The 20,170-nt window shown below is 47.1% G+C and overlaps 1 protein-coding gene across 1 annotated transcript in view; it reads left to right on the forward strand.

The window, feature by feature from the left end:
• The window catches only part of LOC106570006 (protein ELYS), a 39,383-nt gene extending 19,499 nt beyond the window's left edge, over positions 1–19,884 (forward strand). Inside the window, exons 16-36 of the mRNA XM_014141899.2 lie at positions 4,139–4,243; positions 4,443–4,539; positions 5,659–5,782; positions 5,953–6,009; positions 6,312–6,458; positions 7,474–7,664; positions 7,785–7,929; positions 8,062–8,193; positions 8,403–8,550; positions 8,661–8,811; positions 8,959–9,051; positions 9,260–9,416; positions 9,676–9,894; positions 10,040–10,874; positions 11,372–11,477; positions 11,564–11,673; positions 13,239–13,516; positions 13,698–15,813; positions 15,930–16,030; positions 16,368–16,447; positions 18,840–19,884. Of these exons, the coding sequence (XP_013997374.1) occupies positions 4,139–4,243; positions 4,443–4,539; positions 5,659–5,782; positions 5,953–6,009; positions 6,312–6,458; positions 7,474–7,664; positions 7,785–7,929; positions 8,062–8,193; positions 8,403–8,550; positions 8,661–8,811; positions 8,959–9,051; positions 9,260–9,416; positions 9,676–9,894; positions 10,040–10,874; positions 11,372–11,477; positions 11,564–11,673; positions 13,239–13,516; positions 13,698–15,813; positions 15,930–16,030; positions 16,368–16,447; positions 18,840–19,035 (5,588 nt within the window). The 3' untranslated portion in view covers positions 19,036–19,884. The remainder of the gene's footprint in view (positions 1–4,138; positions 4,244–4,442; positions 4,540–5,658; positions 5,783–5,952; positions 6,010–6,311; positions 6,459–7,473; positions 7,665–7,784; positions 7,930–8,061; positions 8,194–8,402; positions 8,551–8,660; positions 8,812–8,958; positions 9,052–9,259; positions 9,417–9,675; positions 9,895–10,039; positions 10,875–11,371; positions 11,478–11,563; positions 11,674–13,238; positions 13,517–13,697; positions 15,814–15,929; positions 16,031–16,367; positions 16,448–18,839) is intronic.
• The last annotated feature ends 286 nt before the right edge of the window (positions 19,885–20,170 follow it).

Consider the following 20,170-nt stretch of genomic DNA (forward strand, 5'->3'; position numbering starts at 1 on the left):
TCGCCTAGCATAGCAGCGACTACCGAACGGCTCCCCGACTCCCCTATTGCTGCTCATTGGACCCTATGATCACTCGGCTACACATGCCTCTCCCTAATGTCAATATGCCTTGTCTACTGCTGTTTAGGTTGGTTATTATTGTTTTATTTCACTGTAGAGCCCCCAGACCCACCCTAAATGCCTTTGCTAGCTCTTTTGTCCCACTCTCGACATACGCGGAGACCTCACCTTGCTTAACTGGTGCCTCCAGAGATGCAACCGCTCTCATCGTCTCTCAATGCCTAGGTTTACCTCCACTCTACTCACATCCTACCATACCATTGTCTGTACATTATGCCCTGAATCTATTCTACCACGCCCAGAAATCTGCTCCTTTTATTCTCTGTTCCCAACGCACTAGACGAACAGTTCTTATATCCTTTAGCCGTACTCTTATCCTACTCCTCCTCTGTTCGTCTGGTGATGTAGAGGTTAGCCCACAGCTATTCCCAAGGCGCTCTCATTTGTTGATTTTTGTAACCGTAAAAGCCTTGGTTTCATGCATGTTAACATCAGAAGCCTCCTCCCTAAGTTTGTTTTATTCACTGCTTTAGCACACTCTGCCAACTCTGATGTCCTAGCAATGTCTGAATCCTGGCTTAGGAAGGCCACAAAAAAATCAGAAATTTCCATCCCCAACTACAAAATTTTCCGACAAGATAGAACTGCCGAAGGGGGCGGAGTTAGCCTGCAGAGTTCTGTCATGCTATCCAGGTCTGTGCCCAAACAGTTTGAGCTTCTACTTTTAAAAATCAACCTTTCCAGAAACAAGTCTCTGACCGTTGCCGCTTGTTATAGACCACCCTCAGCCCCCAGCTGTGCCCTGGACACCATATGTGAATTGATTGCCCCCCCATCCATCTTCAGAGCTCGTGCTGCAAGGTGACCTAAACTGGAATATGCTTAACACCCCGGCCGTCCTACAATCTAAGCTAGATGCCCTCAATCTCACAAATAATCAAGGAACTTCCAGGTACAACTCCAAATCCGCAACCATGGGCACCCTCATAGATATCATCCTGACAGACTTACCCTCTAAATACACCTCTGCTGTCTTCAACCAGGATCTCGGCGATCACTGCCTCATTGCCTGCGTCCGTAATGGGTCCGTGGTCAAACAACCACCCTCATCACTGTCAAACGCTCCCTAAAACACTTCAGCGAGCAGGCCTTTCTAATCGACCTGGCCCAAGTATCCCGGAAGGATATTGACCTCATCCCGTCAGTAGAGGATGCCTGGTTGCTCTTTAAAGTGCTTTCCTCACCTTATTAAATAAGCATGCCACATTAAAAAAATGTAGAACTAAGAACAGTTATAGCCCTTGGTTCACCCCAGACTTGACTGCCCTTGACCAGCACAAAAACATCCTGTGGCGTACTGCATTAGCATCGAATAGCCCCCCCCCCGATATGCAACTTTTCAGGGAATTCAGGAACCAGTATACACAGGCAGTTAGGAAAGCTAAGGCTAGCTTTTTCAAACAGAAATTTGCATCCTGTAGCAGTAATCCCAAAAAGTTTTGAAACACTGTAAAGTCCATGGAGAATAAGAGCACCTCCTCCCAGCTGACTGCCCACTGCACTGAGGCTAGGAAACTGTCACCACCGATAAATCCTACGATAATCGAGAATTTCAACAAGCATTTTTCTACGGCTGGCCATGCTTTCCACCTGGCTGCCCCCCCCCCCCCTTCTCCTTCACCCAAATCCAGACAGCTGATGTTCTGAAAGAGCTGCAAAATCTGGATCCCTACAAATCAGCTGGGCTAGACAATCTGGACCCTCTCTTTCTAAAATTATCCGCCGAAATTGTTGCAACCCCTATTGCTAGCCTGTTCAACCTCTTTCGTATAGTCTGAGATCCTCAAAGATTGGAAAGCTGCCGCAGTCGTCCCCCTCTTCAAAGGGGGAGACACTCTAGACCCAAACTGCTACAGACCTATATCTATCCTACCCTGCCTTTCTTAGTTCTTTGAAAGCCAAGTTAGCAAACAGATCACTGACCATTTCGAATTCCACCGAACCTTCTCCAATATGCAATCTGGTTTCCGAGCTGGTCATGGGTGCACCTCAGCCACGCTCAAGGTCCTAAACAACATAACTGCCATCGATAAGAGACAATACTGTGTAGGCGTCTTCCTCGACCTGGCCAAGGCTTTCGACTCTGTCAATCACTGCATTCTTATTGGCAGACTCAATAGCCTTGGATTCTCAAATGACTGCCTCGCCTGGTTCACCAACTACTTCTCTGACAGAGTTCAGTGTGTCAAATCGGAGGGCCTGTTGTCCGGACCTCTGGCAGTCTCTATGGGTGTGCCACAGGGTTCAATTCTCAGGCTGACTCTCTTCTCTGTATACATCAATGATGTCGCTCTTGCTGCTGGTGATTATCTGATCCACCTCTACGCAGACGACACCATTCTGTATACTTCTGACCCTTCTTTGGACACTGTTAACAAACTTCCAAACGAGCTTTAATGCCATACAATACTTCTTCTGTGGCCTCCAACTGCTTTTAAATGCTAATAAAACGAAATGCAAGCTCTTCAACCAATTTCTGCCTGCATCCGCCCGACCGACAAGCATCACTACTCTGGACGCTTCTGACTTAGAATATGTGGACAACTACAAATACCTAGGTGTCTGGTTAGACTGTAAAGTCTCCTTCCAGACTCACATTAAGCATCTCTAATTCAAAGTTATATCTAGAATCAGCTTCCTGATTTTGCAATAAAGCCTCCTTTAGTCATGCTGCCTAACATACCCTCGTAAAACTGACTATCCTATCCTATCGATCCTTGACTTTGGCGATGTCGTTTACAAAATAGCCTCCAACACTCTACTCAGCAAACTGGATGTAGTCTATCACAGTGCCATCCGTTTTGTCACCAAAGCCCCATATACTGCCCACCACTGCGACCTGTAGGCTTCCGTCGGCTGGCCCTCACTACATATTCGTCGCTAAACCCACTGGCTCCAGGTCATCTATAAGTCCTTGCTAAGTAAAGCCCTGCCTTAACTCAGCTCACTGGTCACCATAGCAACACCCACCCGTAGCACACGCTCCAGCAGGTATTTTTCACTGGTCATCCCCAAAGCCAACACCTCTTTTGGCCGCCTTTCCTTCCAGTTCTCTGCTGCCAATGACTGGAACGAATTGCAAAAATCACTGAAGCTGGAGACTTATCTCCCTCTCTAACTTTAAGCATCAGCTGTCAGAGCAGCTTACTGATCACTGTAACTGTACACAGCCAATCTGTAAATAGCACACTCAACTACCTCATGCCCATATTGCTATTTTTTTTATTTTTTGTTGTTGCTCTTTTGCACCCCGGTACTTGCACATCATCTGCACATCTATCACTCCAGTGTTAAAGCTAAATTGTAATTATTTCGCTTCTATGGCCTATTTATTGCCTTACCTCCCTAATCTTACTACTTTTGCACACACTGTACATAGACTTTTCTATTGTGTTATTGAATGTACGTTTGTTTATCCAATGTAACTGCTGTTTTTGTCGCACTGCTTTGCTTTATCTTGGCCAGGTCGCAGTTGTAAATGAGAACTTGTTCTCAACTGGCCTACCTGGTTAAATAAAGGTGAAATAAAATGACTAAATAAAGACTGTTCTCTCTGCTAATGCATGGCAAGCAGTACCGGACCACCAAGTCTAGGTCCAAGAGGCTTCTAAACAACTTCTAACCCCAAGCCATAAGACTCCTGAACACCTAATCAAATGGTCACCCAGACTGTAATCTATGCATAGTCACTTTAATAACTCTGCCCACATGTACATATTACCTCAACGAACCGGTGCCCCCGCACGTTGACTCTGCACCGGTACCCCCCCTATATATAGCCTCTATTGTTATTTTACTGCTCCTCTTTAATTACTTGTTACTTTTATTTCTTATTCTTGTCTGTATTTTTTTTAACTGCAATGTTAGTTAAGGGCTTGTAAGTAAGCATTTCTCTGTGAAGTCTACACTTGTTGTATTCGGCGCATGTGACTAATAAAATGTAATTTGATTTATGTGCCTCTACATACCATGTCATGGTATGTCAGAATTGGGTGTTGTAATGCAGTTATTTGTGCAGGTCTGCTGGGTCTCATCAATAAGAATCTGGTGTCCAGCCTTATCTCCCAGTACGCCCAGGTGGTCCTCTGGTTCTGTCGGACTGGACTCCTGCCCGAGGGCTCCGGTAAGACCACGTACTGTGGTAGCACTTCAAACATTTGAGTTCAGTCCATATTCCATGCCACCTTTTGGAACATAGACCACTTTCATCATGTACACCAAAAGTAGTGCACGTCATAGGGAATAGGGTGCCATTTCAGATGCAGTGCTAGAGATGTCCACTATTATAGATGTGTAATAGTTTTAATTCCCCCCTCAACCAGATGACGACGCTGTGCAGATCCCTCGGCCCTTCTACAGCTACTCTGTGAACCAGAACTACTACACCATCCGCAGAGAGGAGCTGCAGCAGCTCTCCAAGTGAGTGCTGTTCATATCACCCACAAGAGTTGGTTCAGGACTGAATGTAAAACACATCAACAAGAAGAGATGGGAAAAGTTTAACTTAGTCCCCTCAGTGTCATTCTTCTAAAGATCTGTTTTTTTTTTATAATGTTGTATACGGTATGGGTGTTTCTCAAAATGCATAGCACTGTGCTCCGAGCACGGGAGCGTTGGGAGTATGAGTCCAAGTAAAAGTGTCAAAATGGAGCATGGAGGGTCTTATCGAATGCATACTCCGTTTTGTAAGCTTCATCGGAAATGTATGCAAAGAAATATGACGCAACCAATTTAAAAATGATACAAAATGTCTTAATCAATGCCGGCCATTATTTGAGCTGAAGCAAGAGAAAATACACTCCAAATTCGAATGTTTCCTATTCACATCTCATATGTTGCCTGACTACAGTATTGTGTCTTGATACGTTAATAAGTACATGCTGTGTTCATTTTGGCATATTTGCCTGCCTACGTATCATAGATCGCAAGTCCAGAATAAGTCAATAGGCCTAACTGGCTAGCTACTACTGTTAGCTAGATAGCCACGAAGAATTGGTAGCTAGCTACCTACAAGTGTTTAATCTACCTGGCATAACATTCATTTTTTTTCACTTTTGCCTGTTTAACTATCTGGCAAGCTAGATTATTACGATTCGCACATATCTAGCAGATAATTATGAAGTAAACATTTACTTTTTGTATGTCTTGTTTTGTCTATTGTTGCCATTGTCCTGGCTGGATAAAGGTTCAGTGAATGGGGAGGTTCAGTGTAAGGTAATACATTAGGAGTGTCGGTGCTTGTCAAAGGGAATGTTTTATGTGTTCTCCACGCTCTTGTCCTCACAAGAACGTACTCAAGAGAACGTCCTCTGAGAATGTGCTCTGAGCATGAGAGCGTGCAGTGCGGTAGTATGCATATTGAGAAACACCCTATATTTGGTATGCGTGTCTCATATTAGTGTCCATTTTCCTTCATGTTCCTACTGTGGAGCCCTACTGTGAAAGACTGTTTTGTGTTGTTTTGGGAAACTAATGCATTTCACGTAAGACCACCTCAACCACCATCAATATTTAGAATGAACCATCTGTTCTTCTCAGGGGGAAGTGGTGTGCAGACTGCCTGATGATTGACGGCTTGGTCGCCCAATGCGGTGATTGCTTGGTTGACCTGTGGAAACGGGACGAGGGCGGGACGGGACAGTATCCGCCCCCTACGCTACACGTAAGCATTTGGTACCTGTGCATTCACGCGCACACAAACACAGAGCCAAACAAGGATCTAACCTCCTACCTTGAGCACACTCTGAATGATTTCCATGGAATTCCATCTAGATGTAGACATAGTATAACAGAAGCAACACCCAGTGTTGATCTTCTCTCTGCTGTCCACAGGGCCTGCTGGATATTTACCTCCTGGAGAACATAGATGAATCTGCTAAGCACGCCATCGTATCCTTGCTCTGTACTGGGTTCCCTCGCAACTATCTTATTATGTGTTCATATCAGGGATTTGGTTAGACTTGAAATACCGTGTCCCGTCCTTACACTCCTAACCCACACAAGTGCCTAGACTCGTGAAATCCACTTAACACATACAGACCCACTCTTCTGCTGACACACACACACACACACACACACACACACACACACACACACACACACACACACACACACACACACACACACACACAGAGTATAGTGAGACAGTACACACTTCTCTCTCTGTGTGAGCCTTGACCCCTCCCCCCCAGGTGATCTACCTGTTGTTGGATGTGATGTATTCCTTCCCCAACAAGAGCGGTGGGTCTGTGGAGTCCTTCCCCACTGCCTTCGCCATCCCCATCGGCCTGGTCAAACTGGTGCAGGGCTTCTGGCTGCTGGACCACCACGACCACCAGGTAGACGCGCGCACGTGCACATATACAGGCCAGACGATAGAGGGTTATAACAAGTCACATTATGGAATACTGTATATCTGGAAGTTAGCATTTAGCAAGGATTGTGTTTGGTTTGTGATGGGGCCTTGCATGTGGAATTTCTAATGTGTACAGTGAGTTATATTTCATAATGAGTCGTTGGTAGACAGATTACCAGGATGTGTACTCAAAGCATGCGCAGACCAACTGCCAAGTGTCTTGACTGACATTTTCAACCTCTCCCTGACCGAGTCTGTAATACCTACATGTTTCAAGCAGACAACCATAGTCCCTGTGCCCAAGAAAGCAAAGGTAACCTGCCTAAATGATTACCACCCCGTAGCACTCATGTCGGTAGCCATGAAGTGCTTTGAAAGGCTGGTCATGGCTTACATCAACACCATCATGCCAGAAACCCTAGACCCACTCCAATTCAACACATCTGCCATGCTGATCCTCAACACTGGGGCCCCTCAGGGGTGTGTGCTTAGTCCCCTCCTGTACTCCCTGTTCACCCACTGCTCGGCATCTGACCGTAAAGCGCCACAGAGGGTAGTGCGTACGGCCCAGTACATCACTGGGGCCAAGCTTCCTGCCATCCAGGACCTCTATACCAGGCGGTGTCAGAGGAAGACCCTAAAAATTGTCAGACTCCAGCCACCCAAGTCATAGACTGTTCTCTCTGCTACCGCATGGCAAGCGGTACCGGAGCGCCAAGTCTAAGACCTAAAGGCTCCATAAAAGCTTCTACCCCCAAGCCATAAGACTGCTCAACAATTAATCAAATGGCCACCCGGAATATTTACTTTGTTTTTACACTGCTGCTACTCGCTGTCTATCTATGCATAGTCAGTATATAAATTACCTTGACTTACCTGTACCCCTGCACATTGACCCGGTACCCCCTGTATATAGCTTCGTTATTGTTATGTGATTTGATAATGGTAGTGATAAAATGGTTTCCTCCAGTTGACACCTGAACTTTGACCCCCTCCAGAACTCCCTGGAGATGCTGCTGCACCCCACCACCTCCCCGTCCCTGTGGGGCTGGCAGCACGATCGCATCCTGCAAGCTCTCATGTGCCAGGGGAAACATGGGATCGCCCTGCGCTACCTCCACGTCATGAAGCCTCCGCTCTCTTCCACCGCTCAGGCCCAGCTCTGCCTGGCCGTGCTGCTACACAACAGGTGGCTGTTATAAGTGTGTGTTTGCTAGCATCCGTGCTAACAGTGACGGCATTGAGTTTTCTTATTTTTATTTTTTTTCCTGGTACGGTTAACATGTCTGTGTAACCCCTCTCCGTGTAGGTGTCTGGTGGAGGCCTGGGCCATGCTGAGGCAGCACTCCAACAGGCTGAACACGGAGGAGTTGTTAAGGTTCCTCTACCAGACCTGTCAGGAGCTTGGCCTCATGAAGGAGCTGCTCAAACTGCCCCTGGGTCTGGCTGAACAGGTAGGATGCCTTGTTCCCGCAACTTTCCTTTCTACCAGGGCGAAACACGACCCTGGCATGCTCATCAATAAAATGTTTTTTCATGTTGTGACAATCCCATCCCTGAAGATGTATCTGTTCGTGTGTGTGTAGGAGTGCTTGGAGAGGTTCCTGCAGGGTACAGGGGGTCTCCAGAACAGAGAGCTACTGATGATGCACTACCTGCAGCAGGCTAACTACGTCCCTGCCCTGCAGCTCAACCACACCCTCAAGATGAACATGGTGGTACGTACACATTTACATTCACTTTTAAGTAAACTCATGGTTTATTTATACACTTCACCAATAAACAGAACATATGCTACTAGAAATGTTGTGCAGGTTTTAGAAATAAGTCACCCTAACGTGTATGTGTTGATATGATGGTTGCATTGTGTAGTGTTGCTGAATTCTGCCGTTAATGTTTCTATTCCGTTCATATATCTGTTCTCCAGAACGAGAGAGATCCCAAGCTGAAGGAGAGAACCAAAACCAGGAACTCTATCCTGGACCAGTACGGGAAAGTTCTTCCTCGGGTCCAGAGGAAGCTGGCCACGGAAAGAGCTAAACCATACCACCACCCCTCCACCATCCTCAGAGAGGGTACGTGACCTCATCCCTCCCAGCTTATTATTACACTGCTCTGTACACGCTTCAAGGTTAGATTTATGTTTTCAGCGTAACCCTTGACTTCGATAGTGTGTTCTTCTTAGTGTCGCGACCACAGCCGCTGTCGACCATCGCCAAGCGGTCGGCCAATGACAACGTGCTGACCAGAGCGGCGTTCATCAACAGCGTCCTGTCGAAGATCGAGGAGGTGTGGGTGGGGAAGAACCCCACGCCCCAGTCCTCCCCACTCAAGAGGTGAGTCCCCAACCGCCCTGTCCCCAACCGCCCTGTCCCCAACCCACCCCTATCTGACTAAGATGTAAGTGATAAAGATGGGTTTTCCACCCCTGGATTTGATCTGTTCAATTGAGTTGTTTCCCTTCCCCTCTCCACGCCACCCAGCCCCAGGGCAGCGGAGGTGCTCTTCCCCTCCCGGGATCTGCCCGAGGCCTTCGTGGGCACGCCTATCACCATGGCCTCCAAGAGGAAGTCCAGGTACGACACACACCGAACCTCAACTTGACAAATTCCCACCTAACTCAGACTGGGTGGAAGTTCTAGTTATGTGCATGTTTCTCGTGTACATGTATGTGAGATGAGCTATAAATGACATACCGCTAGTCTTTTGTGTAAGAGATTTGACATGATGATTTCAATAAATCTGACATGCTTTCCTAACCCCTCCTCTTGTCCCTGCCCCCAGGGTGCTGGACCTAGTGGTTCACCCCTCTCAGACCACCCCTCCAGAGGGGGCACGACCCCTGCTGACACCCCCCAGGGCAGCCAGCTCCTGGAACCCCCCCAAAAGCATCAACAAGGCCCCCGAGCTCAGCCTGCTGCAGACCCCACAGGTGGTCAAGGTAAGACCCAGACAAAGGGGGAGGACGTCGACTGTCCCCACTGTCACACATGCTCCCACATCCTAGACACTGATGCTCACTGGCACGATGATTGGAAATCCCCTAGTTTTATTGCTTGGTTGGGAATGAACTTTAACCCCTACTAGAAGTTACATGGTCCTGAACACCACTGTGTCTGAGACCTAAGCCTGCTGCAGTGGTTTGTCAACTGTGTGTTTGAAACTCCACTGACTGTCTGCATGGTTGTTTCTTCCCGTAGCGAGCACGAGCCCTGGCAACGTCCGGTCCCTTGTTCTCAGCCTTCACCCCTCAGTCCATCCTGAGGAACAGCCTGCGCCCTACCCCCGTGGCCACCCCCTCTGCCTCTCCCGGGCGCTCTGTCACCCCCCCACTGCGCCCCAAGGAGAGCCGCATCACCTTCATCGAGGAGACTGCCTCGCCCGAGTCAGAGAAAGGCACCCTCCACTGGAGCAACGGGGTAAGACCCCCCAGACCACTGGGCCTTATTTAGTAACATAACAGTGGAATTGAGAGAATCTTTCTTATGAACAAACTTTTCAGATACTTTACCGTTGTGTACCGTGTTAATGATTTCATTAATTTCTATGTTTTGTACTCTACAGATCGCAACCGAGAATGAGATTAGCCTGCTGACCAGAGGCTCTCCACTGTCCAAGGCTGGACCTGAGGCCTGGACCTCACACCCTGCTGAGTATGATGAGGAAGAAGAGGTGAAGGTGACACATGTGAAGTTCCTGCCACCACCGGTCCGCGAGCCCTCACCAGAGAGGGGAGAGTCTGAGAGCGGCTCCTCTGTCCAAGAGGTCGACGTGGTAACTGCATTGCCTAGCACGTTGCCAGGACGACTCAGCCTAGGCTTGGAGACGAGCCAGGCCTCTGTTCTTTCAACGGACACCACCCTGGAGTTCCATGATGCACCTCTGCCTGAAGACCTGGAGATGGAGGCGCTTCAACAGCCAGCCAATGAGGTCACAGATGAGGAGGAGGAAGATGATGAAGTGGTGGTTAACCTCAAAACTCAAGCAGTACTGGAAGCCCCACTCTCAAAGGAGGAAGTGCAGCCTGCAGCAGCCAATGAACTGACTCTCCTCCTGTCACTGGAGGAAGGGCAGAACAAGGACCCGGAAGTAAAGGAAGAGGCGGTCAACAGCGAAGTGGAGCTGGACCACGAAGTAGGGGAGATGGAGGTCAGCCCTGAACAAGAAGAGCCTAAGGCTGAAAAGGAAGTTGTAGTCCAACCAAGGGTCACACAGGCAGTAGAACCAACTCCTGACACGGAAGTGGTTGAGGAGTCTAACCTTAACCAGGAAGTTATTGATCTGCCCAACCATAAGCTTGAGGTGGAGACTGCGGAGGTAGTGGAGGAGGAGACTCCCAAAGAGGATGAATCTCAACCCACTGAACCAATGAAACCTGTGGCTGCCACGGAACACACTGGTGAGGGTTCCACCCACCTGTGAGGACATCACTCAGCCAGGATCTTACAGCTGCTCCAGTAGACAAATTAAATGCATACATTCATGTCCTGCTTGGTTTCAGCTCTGTGTAGATGGTGTCAAACCTGTGTAGTCTGAGGCAAAGTGAACACCAAAAATGTGTGTTCAATCAAAAACGTCAATGTTTTTGAGGAACAGTTTAGATTTTCCTCACTGTGCAAAGGCACAACTGTTGGAGGTGATTTAGACTTTGATAATGTACAGAGGGCTTGTGAGGGTGAGCTCAGTGCATGTAACTCCAACCACAGTGAGATGAAGTGACTGAGCTAAACCTAACTGCATTGAATACTAAGCTTGGAAGAGTTTTACACAGGCAGGACTGATGTTGATGCAGTTGATTTTAAACCTACGATGACCTGGTTGAGTTCTCTCTCTCTCTCTCTCTCTCTCTCTCTCTCTCTCTCTCTCTCGCTCTCTCTCGCTCTCTCTCGCTCTCAGATCTGGATGAGTTTGTGGAGCGCCATCTGTTTGGCACCAACCTATCTCCTCCCCTGACCCGCTCGGGCATACACAAGGCTTCTGACAACTGGACATCCTTCAACAGGTACGTCCTGAAACGCATCCCAATGACATTGGTTGTGTATGTGCTTACAACCATTTATTGATATTAAACCTCTCTCCCCTGGGCAGTGAGCCGGTGTGTGACGTGATAACTCCTACAGCCGTCCCCCTGGCCCTCACCACCCAGAAGTCTGTGGCGTCCGTAGCCACCTCAGACCCCACGGGCACCGACTCCCAATGTGAGTGACCTCTCACCTCTTGCTCATGACTGTTTATTTGTCACATACATTGACTTCTAGGTCATGCGATCAGAGATCTAACACGGGCTCACTGTACGAGCTACAACCACAAAGGATTTTGTGTTTTTTATTGGCCGGCAGCAGAGTTATAATGGTCTGGAATGCTCATAATTAGAGATGCACGATATATCGGCGAACATATTGGAATCTGACAATATTAGCTAAAAATACCAACATCTGTATCATCCGATGTCTAGTTTAACGCCGATGTTAAAAACCGATGTCAAAGGTACCATGCATACCTATATAACGTAGGTACTTGAAGTAATAACGGCACTAAAAATTCTGCGCTACACGTGCAATACAGCATTCCTAACCTAGCCCACAATGTCTGCTATGTGGATTGAAGAGTAAGAACATTTCAGCGAGACAACTCAAAGGTGAAATCCATTAAAGCCAAGATAATGGAATTCATTGCCCTTGACAATCAACCGTTTTCTGTCGTGGGTGATGTTGGCTTTCGCCGACTGGTCGAGCACCGGTGCACACTACCAAGTGCACTATTTTTCAGATGTTGCCCTACTGGAGTTACACAGTAATAGCGTCACTGCTATTAGCTTCACGACAATCATACCATGGAACACCGTTTGGGTCTTTGCGTGTCAAAAAATATACAGTAGCACTGTCAAAGCTGTAAAGTCTGCATACAAGCAAACACCGGCCACAAACGATGTGTTTACAATACCGCGTTGGTAATAAAGCATAATTTGGGGTAGCTAGCTTTAGCTTGGTACCTAGCTAGCACCAATACAACCAGCCTGAAAAAAATGACCAGTAGAAACTGCGGTCATTTTCATTATTCTTAGCAATGTTTTTGGAATCCTTGTAAGTATTAGCTAGATTGCCACTTGTTCTCCTTTTGAAATTGAACTTCAGGTCATGAAAATAAATAGCTAACCACCTACTTAACCCTGTTGCCCAAAGCTGACCTTATATGCAGCCAGCTAGCTTCATCTGGCTAGTGACCTGACCGTGTTGTGAAGCTAGCCACAATAAGGATTAGGCACAATAGTGGAGTTTGCGGTTTGCCTTCAAAATAAAAGTATTTAATTGACAGTGATGCAAATGAATACAAATAGTAGAATTGTGTGTGTGTGTGTGTGTGTGTGTGTGACTTATTTAACTAGGCAAGTCAGGTAAGAACAAATTCTTATTAACAATGACGGCCCGGACGACGCTGGGCCAATTGTGCGCTGCCCTTTGGGACTCCCAATCCCTGCCGGATGTGATACAGCCTGGATTCGAACCAGGGACTGTGGTGACGCTTCTTGCACTGAGATGCAGTGCCCTAGACCGCTGCGTCCTTGTGTGTATGTGTGAACTATTTAACTGTAGTAGAATGCTTAAAAGGCCGCTAAAAATGTAAATATCGGTTATCAGTATTGTTGTTTTTTTGGGCAAGGAAAATATCGGTATCGGGCAAAAATGTCATATCGGTGGATCGCTACTCATAGCTAATGTTACCTTTAGTGAGTGTGTTTGATGGGGCTCTTCCCTCCCTGTAGCTGTGGTGAGCCTGAACGACAGTGAGGAACTCTCTAGTTCTGTATTGGCGGATGATGATGAAGAGGAGTCAGATGGTCCTGCTGAGGAGGACTCGGGCAGCGAGGTGGAGGTCATCGAGGAGGTGCAGGGGAATGGGAGGCAGCGAGCCCCCTTGCCGCCCCCCTCTCTCTTCCTGGACCAGCTCCCGCCCCTGCAGCCACACCCCCAGTTCCTGCCTGCCCTAGCGGAGCAGGATGCAGCTGTGCTCTCATTGGTCACCACAGAGGCAGACCTAAAGGTAAAACAGTGACTGTCTTAGGATTTCATAACTCAGTCACGTAAGCAGTGTGTAGACCTAAATGCTGTGGGAGACTGATGTTAAAAGTTGCACGTTTGAAAAGGGGGTTAAAGTATTTTGTTTTGTGATCGTAGGTTGTGCTCTGTAAATGTTCTCATGCTTCTCTGTGTTTCACCTACAGATGGTGGAGGATGACATGGAGGAGGAGGTGGTGATGGTGAGGCTGGGGGTAGGAGGAGACGAGGCAGAGGGGATTTGCTACACAGAGCTGAAGCCCTCCACCACCCTGCTGGTTCCTTTGGAGCTGGTGGAAGGGCAGGCCCTGGCCCACAGCGCCCACCTGGGGCTCATCGAGGTGGGGGAAGGCAGCGAACCAGAGGTACCCACCTCTGGAGCCCACAGCAGCTTCTCTCTGATGCTGGAGGATGGGGATGACGATGCAGACACTGTACCACTAGAACCCAGTAAGCATCTGACCACAGAGGAGGCAGGTGGCACGTCTGAGACGCCTGTGGCCGAACCGGAGGTCATTTGCCTGGGCACGGACAACCAGGACACCCCCCTGGCTGCGGCTGAGCCCCTGCAGGAGCAGGAGACTGAGATGGACACCCTGGAGGGGATGGACACCTTGGAGGGGATCATGGATAGCTGGACGGAGACAGAGACTGGTGGAACTGAGGCCATGTCGAAGGAGAATGTTCCTCTAGTCACGGACGTCCTGCCTGAATCCTTTGAGGCTAAACCAGCCAGATCAGCTGAAGATGTTGACACAGACCATGTAGAAGAGCCAGATGAGATCCCTGCTGACTCTGAACCAACTAAAGCAGAAGAGGCGTCATCAGTCCTGGATGAGAACGAGCAGCACAACGGAGCGTTGGAGGAAACGGAAGAGATGACCATGGAGACTCTCTCGTGTGCTCGTCGAAAGGAGGAGATGAAGGCAGACGTTGAGCTAGAGGAAGAGAGAGAGGAGCCCGTCTCTGTCCCTGCAGACCAGCCTCTTTCTCAGGTAGAAAGCAATGGATCCATCCAGTCAGACAACCATGAACCTGTCCAGGGAGAAGCCATAAGTGAGTTGGCAGCCATACTTGAAGAAGAAAAAGAAGCAGCTCAAACCGGAAATCCCTGTATAACCAGTGTGGAGGAGAGGAATCCGGACAAGACCTCCAACAGCCAGTCTGTGGAGGAAATCTCGGTGGGGGTCAGGAAAGCCCCATCCACTCCGACGCGCAGGATAACCAACCAGAGGAAGATGGTGAAGTTTACCTCAGTGGAGGCAGAAAGACCTGGGTCAGAGGACGAGACGCCGGCAGGACAGACTGAGATGGAGACAGACGCTCAGGTCCCGATCACACCCAGACGGATCACCAGGAGCTGCCGGCATGGCCAGGACTTTGGAGTTCCCGTCACGCCTCGCCGAAGCGCCCGGAAAACTGAATCCCAGCCAGAACCGGAGCCTTGGAGAGAGCAGGGGGAGAGGAAAGGGGAGGAAGAGGTCCTGGCGGCAACTGTGGTCCACTCCAAAGCCACCCCGACCAAACGGCGCACTCCACAGAAGGCCACTCCGAGGACGGGAACCCGCCAGACCAGGAACGCCCAGGTGGGGAGCGACAGAGAGCCAACAGCCATGGATGAAACGGCCAACCAGGTGTCAGTTCAGTCTGTTACACGCAGCACGAGGAAGAGCACAACTGGAACCAAGACCCCAGCCGCCCATACTCAGCCATTGGTCCCCCAGACTCAGCCGGTGGTCCCTGAGGAGGAAGAGAAGGGGAACGATGAAGGGGCCAAACAACAGCCCAGCAGTCCAGGCAGGGTGACCCGCAAGTCGACCCGTGCGGGTGTGACCCTTGCCCTTTTCACAGAGGAAGTGGTTGCCCTGACCCCTTCCCGCAGCCAGAGGAAGACGAGGGGCGAAGGCACCGCTGAGAAGACGCCCTCTGCACTCGCCCTGGATGACCCGCCCCTCAGCGGCTACCGTCGACCAACCAGGAGCTGCCTGTGGAACCACCAGGAGGAGGACCTTCCCCTGTTGGAGACGCCGCTGGAAGTGGACTCCGGAACGCCGGTGGCCGACGCCCTCATCCAGAGACTCCGTGACGAGGAGATCAAGAGGGAAGTGGTTGAGGCCCCGGTCATCACGGAGATGGTGAGAGTGAAGAGGAGAGTCACCAAGTCATTGGGTCAGCGGCCGCCCTCTCCACTCCCGATGGGAGACATGATGGTGCCCGAGGCCGACCAGGGAAGCCCCGTCAGGGACTCGTTCATCTACTCACCACCTCGGAGGAGAACCAGGGGTAACTAGCTCCTCATTTTTTAGCATATTTGCCTATTAGACTTTGTGATTAGAAGAGGAAGGTTATTCTGTGGTAGTTCTGGCTTTCTTTCACACCTTTCATCTTCTGTCTGATAGGTAGGAGAGTAGAGTCTCCTGGTCAGAATGACGTGTCTGCGCCTCCTGTTACTCGTACCAGGCGACCGGCGGACACCACTGCAGCACAGCCTGATAACGAGGTCAGTTGATCACGTCCTTTAGACTGATGTTAGACAAGACGGCACTGGCCGGTTCCATTTGCCTCCATTGCTCTCCTCCCTCAGCCACTACTTCAGTGTTCATAGGTTTAAATGGACTGTCCAGGTTTACACAATAGGGTGGAGTTGATTGCTCAGCCTAGCCCTCAAATATGATAACTGGTGGCTTTGGCATATTGCACTCACCTATCCCGTCCTCTCAGATCTGTGAACACAGAGGCAGTGTTCACAGATACATGGTCATTTGCTACATGTCAGGTTGCTGTTAGCTAAAACCATATTCAAGCTTAGTCTCTGACTCTATCTTTCTGTTGCTCAGGAAAAGCACTCATCAGAAGACGATGTGGACAAGGAGACGGCTGCTGCTAAAACCAGAGCACCCAAGAGGCGAACAACCAAGTAAGTTCTGTTGACATACTGCCATCGGCGTTCCTCTATTCAAAGCTGTCTTGTATATTTCTTCCCCTAACTGTCCTCAGAATAACACTCCATCTGCAATGTGAGTGCTCCAACCCCGCCAGGACTTGACATTAGCTCTTGTCCGGGACAAGTAAATAAATTGGCGGACATGAAGAATATACACGTTTTTTTAAATCACACAATATCAAACAATTACACAGATCAGAATTGCATCAGAGGGGCCAACATTGGAATATTATTCCAATCTATTTTTCGTGTACATAAAAAAAGCCTACAGGTCAGTGTAGGTGATATGCATATTGGCTACAGCCTTATGTCCAAACAGATGTTGACATGAGGGAGGCGCCAGGAAATGTAGCTTAACTTAAATGAGACATTTAGTTAAATAAATATAGGTTGAACTGCAGTCATTTTTGACAAATACAATGAAGGATAATTAACATTAACGTCTAAATTCTTGATTCTGTCGACATACTCGAGGCACGGTTCGTTCAGATCAAATGGTCACAAAACCGGAGAGTGAAGGACAGGGCCTGTTGCGCACCGCACATCACCCACCTTGAATCGGAGCGGAGGTGGTCAGCATTTTGAAACTGTTTAACCATAAACTTAATTGTTTAAAATATGGACGTTTTGTCATTCATGAAGCATATTGTTTCAAAGTAGCCTAGCCAAAATACGACAATATAAATGTTGAGGGAATTATTTAATAAACACGTAATATGCCATTTAAACCAGTATTTTACTCTGTTCTATTGGTTCTGTTCTATTGGTTCTGTTCTATTCAAAAACGTTATTTTATTGTCCCGCAGCAAAAGGCATAATCCTAGTCATATTAGTAACCCATGCTAGTTGATGATAATCCTAGTCATATTAGTAACCCATGCTAGTTGATGATAATCCTAGTCATATTAGTAACCCATGCTAGTTGATGATAATCCTAGTCATTAAGAACCCATGCTAGTTGATGATAATCCTAGTCATATTAGTAACCCATGCTAGTTGATGATAATCCTAGTCATATTAGTAACCCATGCTAGTTGATGATAATCCTAGTCATTACGAACCCCTGCTAGTTGATGATAATCCTAGTCATTAGGAACCTGTGATAGTTGATGATAATCCTAGTCATTAGGAACCCGTGATAGTTGATGATAATCCTAGTCATATTAGTAAACCGTGCTAGTTGATGATAATCCTAGTCATATTAGTAAACCGTGCTAGTTGATGATAATCCTAGTCATATTAGTAAACCGTGCTAGTTGATGATAATCCTAGTCATATTAGTAAACCGTGCTAGTTGATGATAATCCTAGTCATATTAGTAAACCGTGCTAGTTGATGATAATCCTAGTCATATTAGTAAACCGTGCTAGTTGATGATAATCCTAGTCATTAGGAACCCGTGCTAGTTGATGATAATCCTATCCATTAGTAAACCATGCTAGTTGATGATAATCCTAGTCATATTAGTAACCCATGCTAGTTGATGATAATCCTAGTCATATTAGTAACCCATGCTAGTTGATGATAATCCTAGTCATATTAGTAACCCATGCTAGTTGATGATAATCCTAGTCATTAGGAACCCATGCTAGTTGATGATAATCCTAGCCATTAGTAAACCATGCTAGTTGATTCATCTTTAGGTCTCTCCTCTTCTTAATGTCTAACAGATATTTTAATCTGTCACATGAAGCCACTAGTGTGTGCGGTGTGTTTTTGAAAACAGTTTTTTCCACTAATTGCATTTTAGAACATTCATACTTAGCCTACAGCCATGTGCTCATTGTTGAGCTGCTTATATGAAGACAAACTTCAACAGTTTAAGATAATCGGTCTGATCTGTTTCATCAGCCTCGTTGCTTTTACATTTTTCATATATGCAGTGGTTATATACATTTTGGATCTGTCGTCCCACAACTGTCCCAGAGTCTGTTTTGAATTGTAGACATATTTTTTTTATGCGACACCCTTTATTTATTTTATTAAGATGTAAAGTATGTGTTTGTAGTGTTGCAATGTTTTATAGCCTACCAAGGGTGGCCAACCATACTCCAGGAAAGTCTTGTAAAGGGGCAGTGTTGTGTTTTGAGACAGGATTGAATATGCAAAGAATCCAATGGGCAGTGTGGTCTACATTTGTGTTTGATTCTCTACCGTATAAAAAATATAGTAAGGCATTTTATTTTGTAAAGTGCTGTTAGACCTTTTAGATTTTTTTGGGGTGACAAGTGACTGGAGATTCTGTCCTGTTTGTCTAAAGCACAAGTGGCTAAAAAAGTTGGTCGTGCCCTGCTCACTCTCGATCAGTTTGTTCCAGAAGTCACGAGATGACCTTTCCTCTCTTATTCTCCTATCTCTCCCCCAGGCCCAAAGCAGCGCCCCCTCCCCCAGCCAAGGTGGATTTGATCTCTCCTATGCCCAGCCCGGCCGAGCCCGCCCCGCGCGTCAGGAGGAGGCTGGTGGAGGAGAACGACGCCTCCGCCTCCCGGATGAACCTCCGACGCAAACGAGTGCTGGAGGCAATCTTCCCCAAACCAGTCACCCGCAGGAAGAAACTATGATCGGATGCCATTTTAGCCCTGAACAAACTACAGCATCAACTTGGAATCTTAGACTGTCAGAACTCATGGGGTGAATCTCCTCGTCTCCTTTCCTTCAACTACCCTGAAAAATAGGATAGGGGAAAGTAGTATGGTACCTGCTGGGTATTTGCTTTTCAATACGCTATAGCGCAGATGAAGGAAAGGAGACTGAGAGGAATCCATTCTAGGGATACATCTGTGGACTGTACTCCTAACATTACTTTGAGGAAACTATTTTATTCATCTTTTCTTTCTTTTAACGGTTACAGCCTGTTTTTCTGTATTTAAGACAGACAACCAGTGGAGAATAAAAAAAAAAAAATGAATTAAGCAAATTTAATTGGATTTTGATATAATAATTTTATATAAATTATTGTTATGTTTACAGGGAGGAAGACTGATGGACTTGAACACCAAAAAAGTGTTTTTTATTTCTGGAGAATTCGTACATTTCTATAAATTGATGCATATGTAAATAGTCTCTTTTGCCATGTTATGAATAAAGTTGAATACTTGTGAATTATCTGTTTTTAATTTTAGTGTTTTGAAAATGTTTGGCTCATAATCACGATGCCAATGTCAGCCTTAAGACAATTATTTAAAGTTAATTGCTGTTTTTCGAATGATTTAATTTGCACTGATTTGGATAGTTTGGGCTTATTTTCCTGTACTGTATCACTAACATGTAAATAACCTACACAGTGAATCCACTGGGGCTGATGAGGCTTGTTTTAAGGTCATTTATTTGACCAGCATAACATGCCGATGAATGTCTTATTTTCCATGACTGCTCTTTGACAATAAGGTAAAGCTGAAGTATTTCATTGAGACTGTGTGGAGTTCTTGTCTCTGTCCAATGTTCTGCTCTCACCAGTAAGCAATAAGAAGCAAGTACTAAGACTTGAAACTGGTTGGCTAGAAACCTTGATTGTGTACATTTGGTAGTGGGGCACGAGTATTTGAATTGTTCCATTTTGACTTATGACCAATTTAAGGTCAGGGTCAGATTGAGCTAGATAAGACAGTTGAAATAGGGCAATCATGGGCCCAAAATGGCAGTATAAGACTAATGGGGACTGAGGGTTCAGGGAGGTATTAGTACCTGCACATATGA

The sequence above is a fragment of the Salmo salar genome, chromosome ssa01 (assembly GCF_905237065.1).
Source record: "Salmo salar chromosome ssa01, Ssal_v3.1, whole genome shotgun sequence".
NCBI lineage: Eukaryota > Metazoa > Chordata > Actinopteri > Salmoniformes > Salmonidae > Salmo > Salmo salar.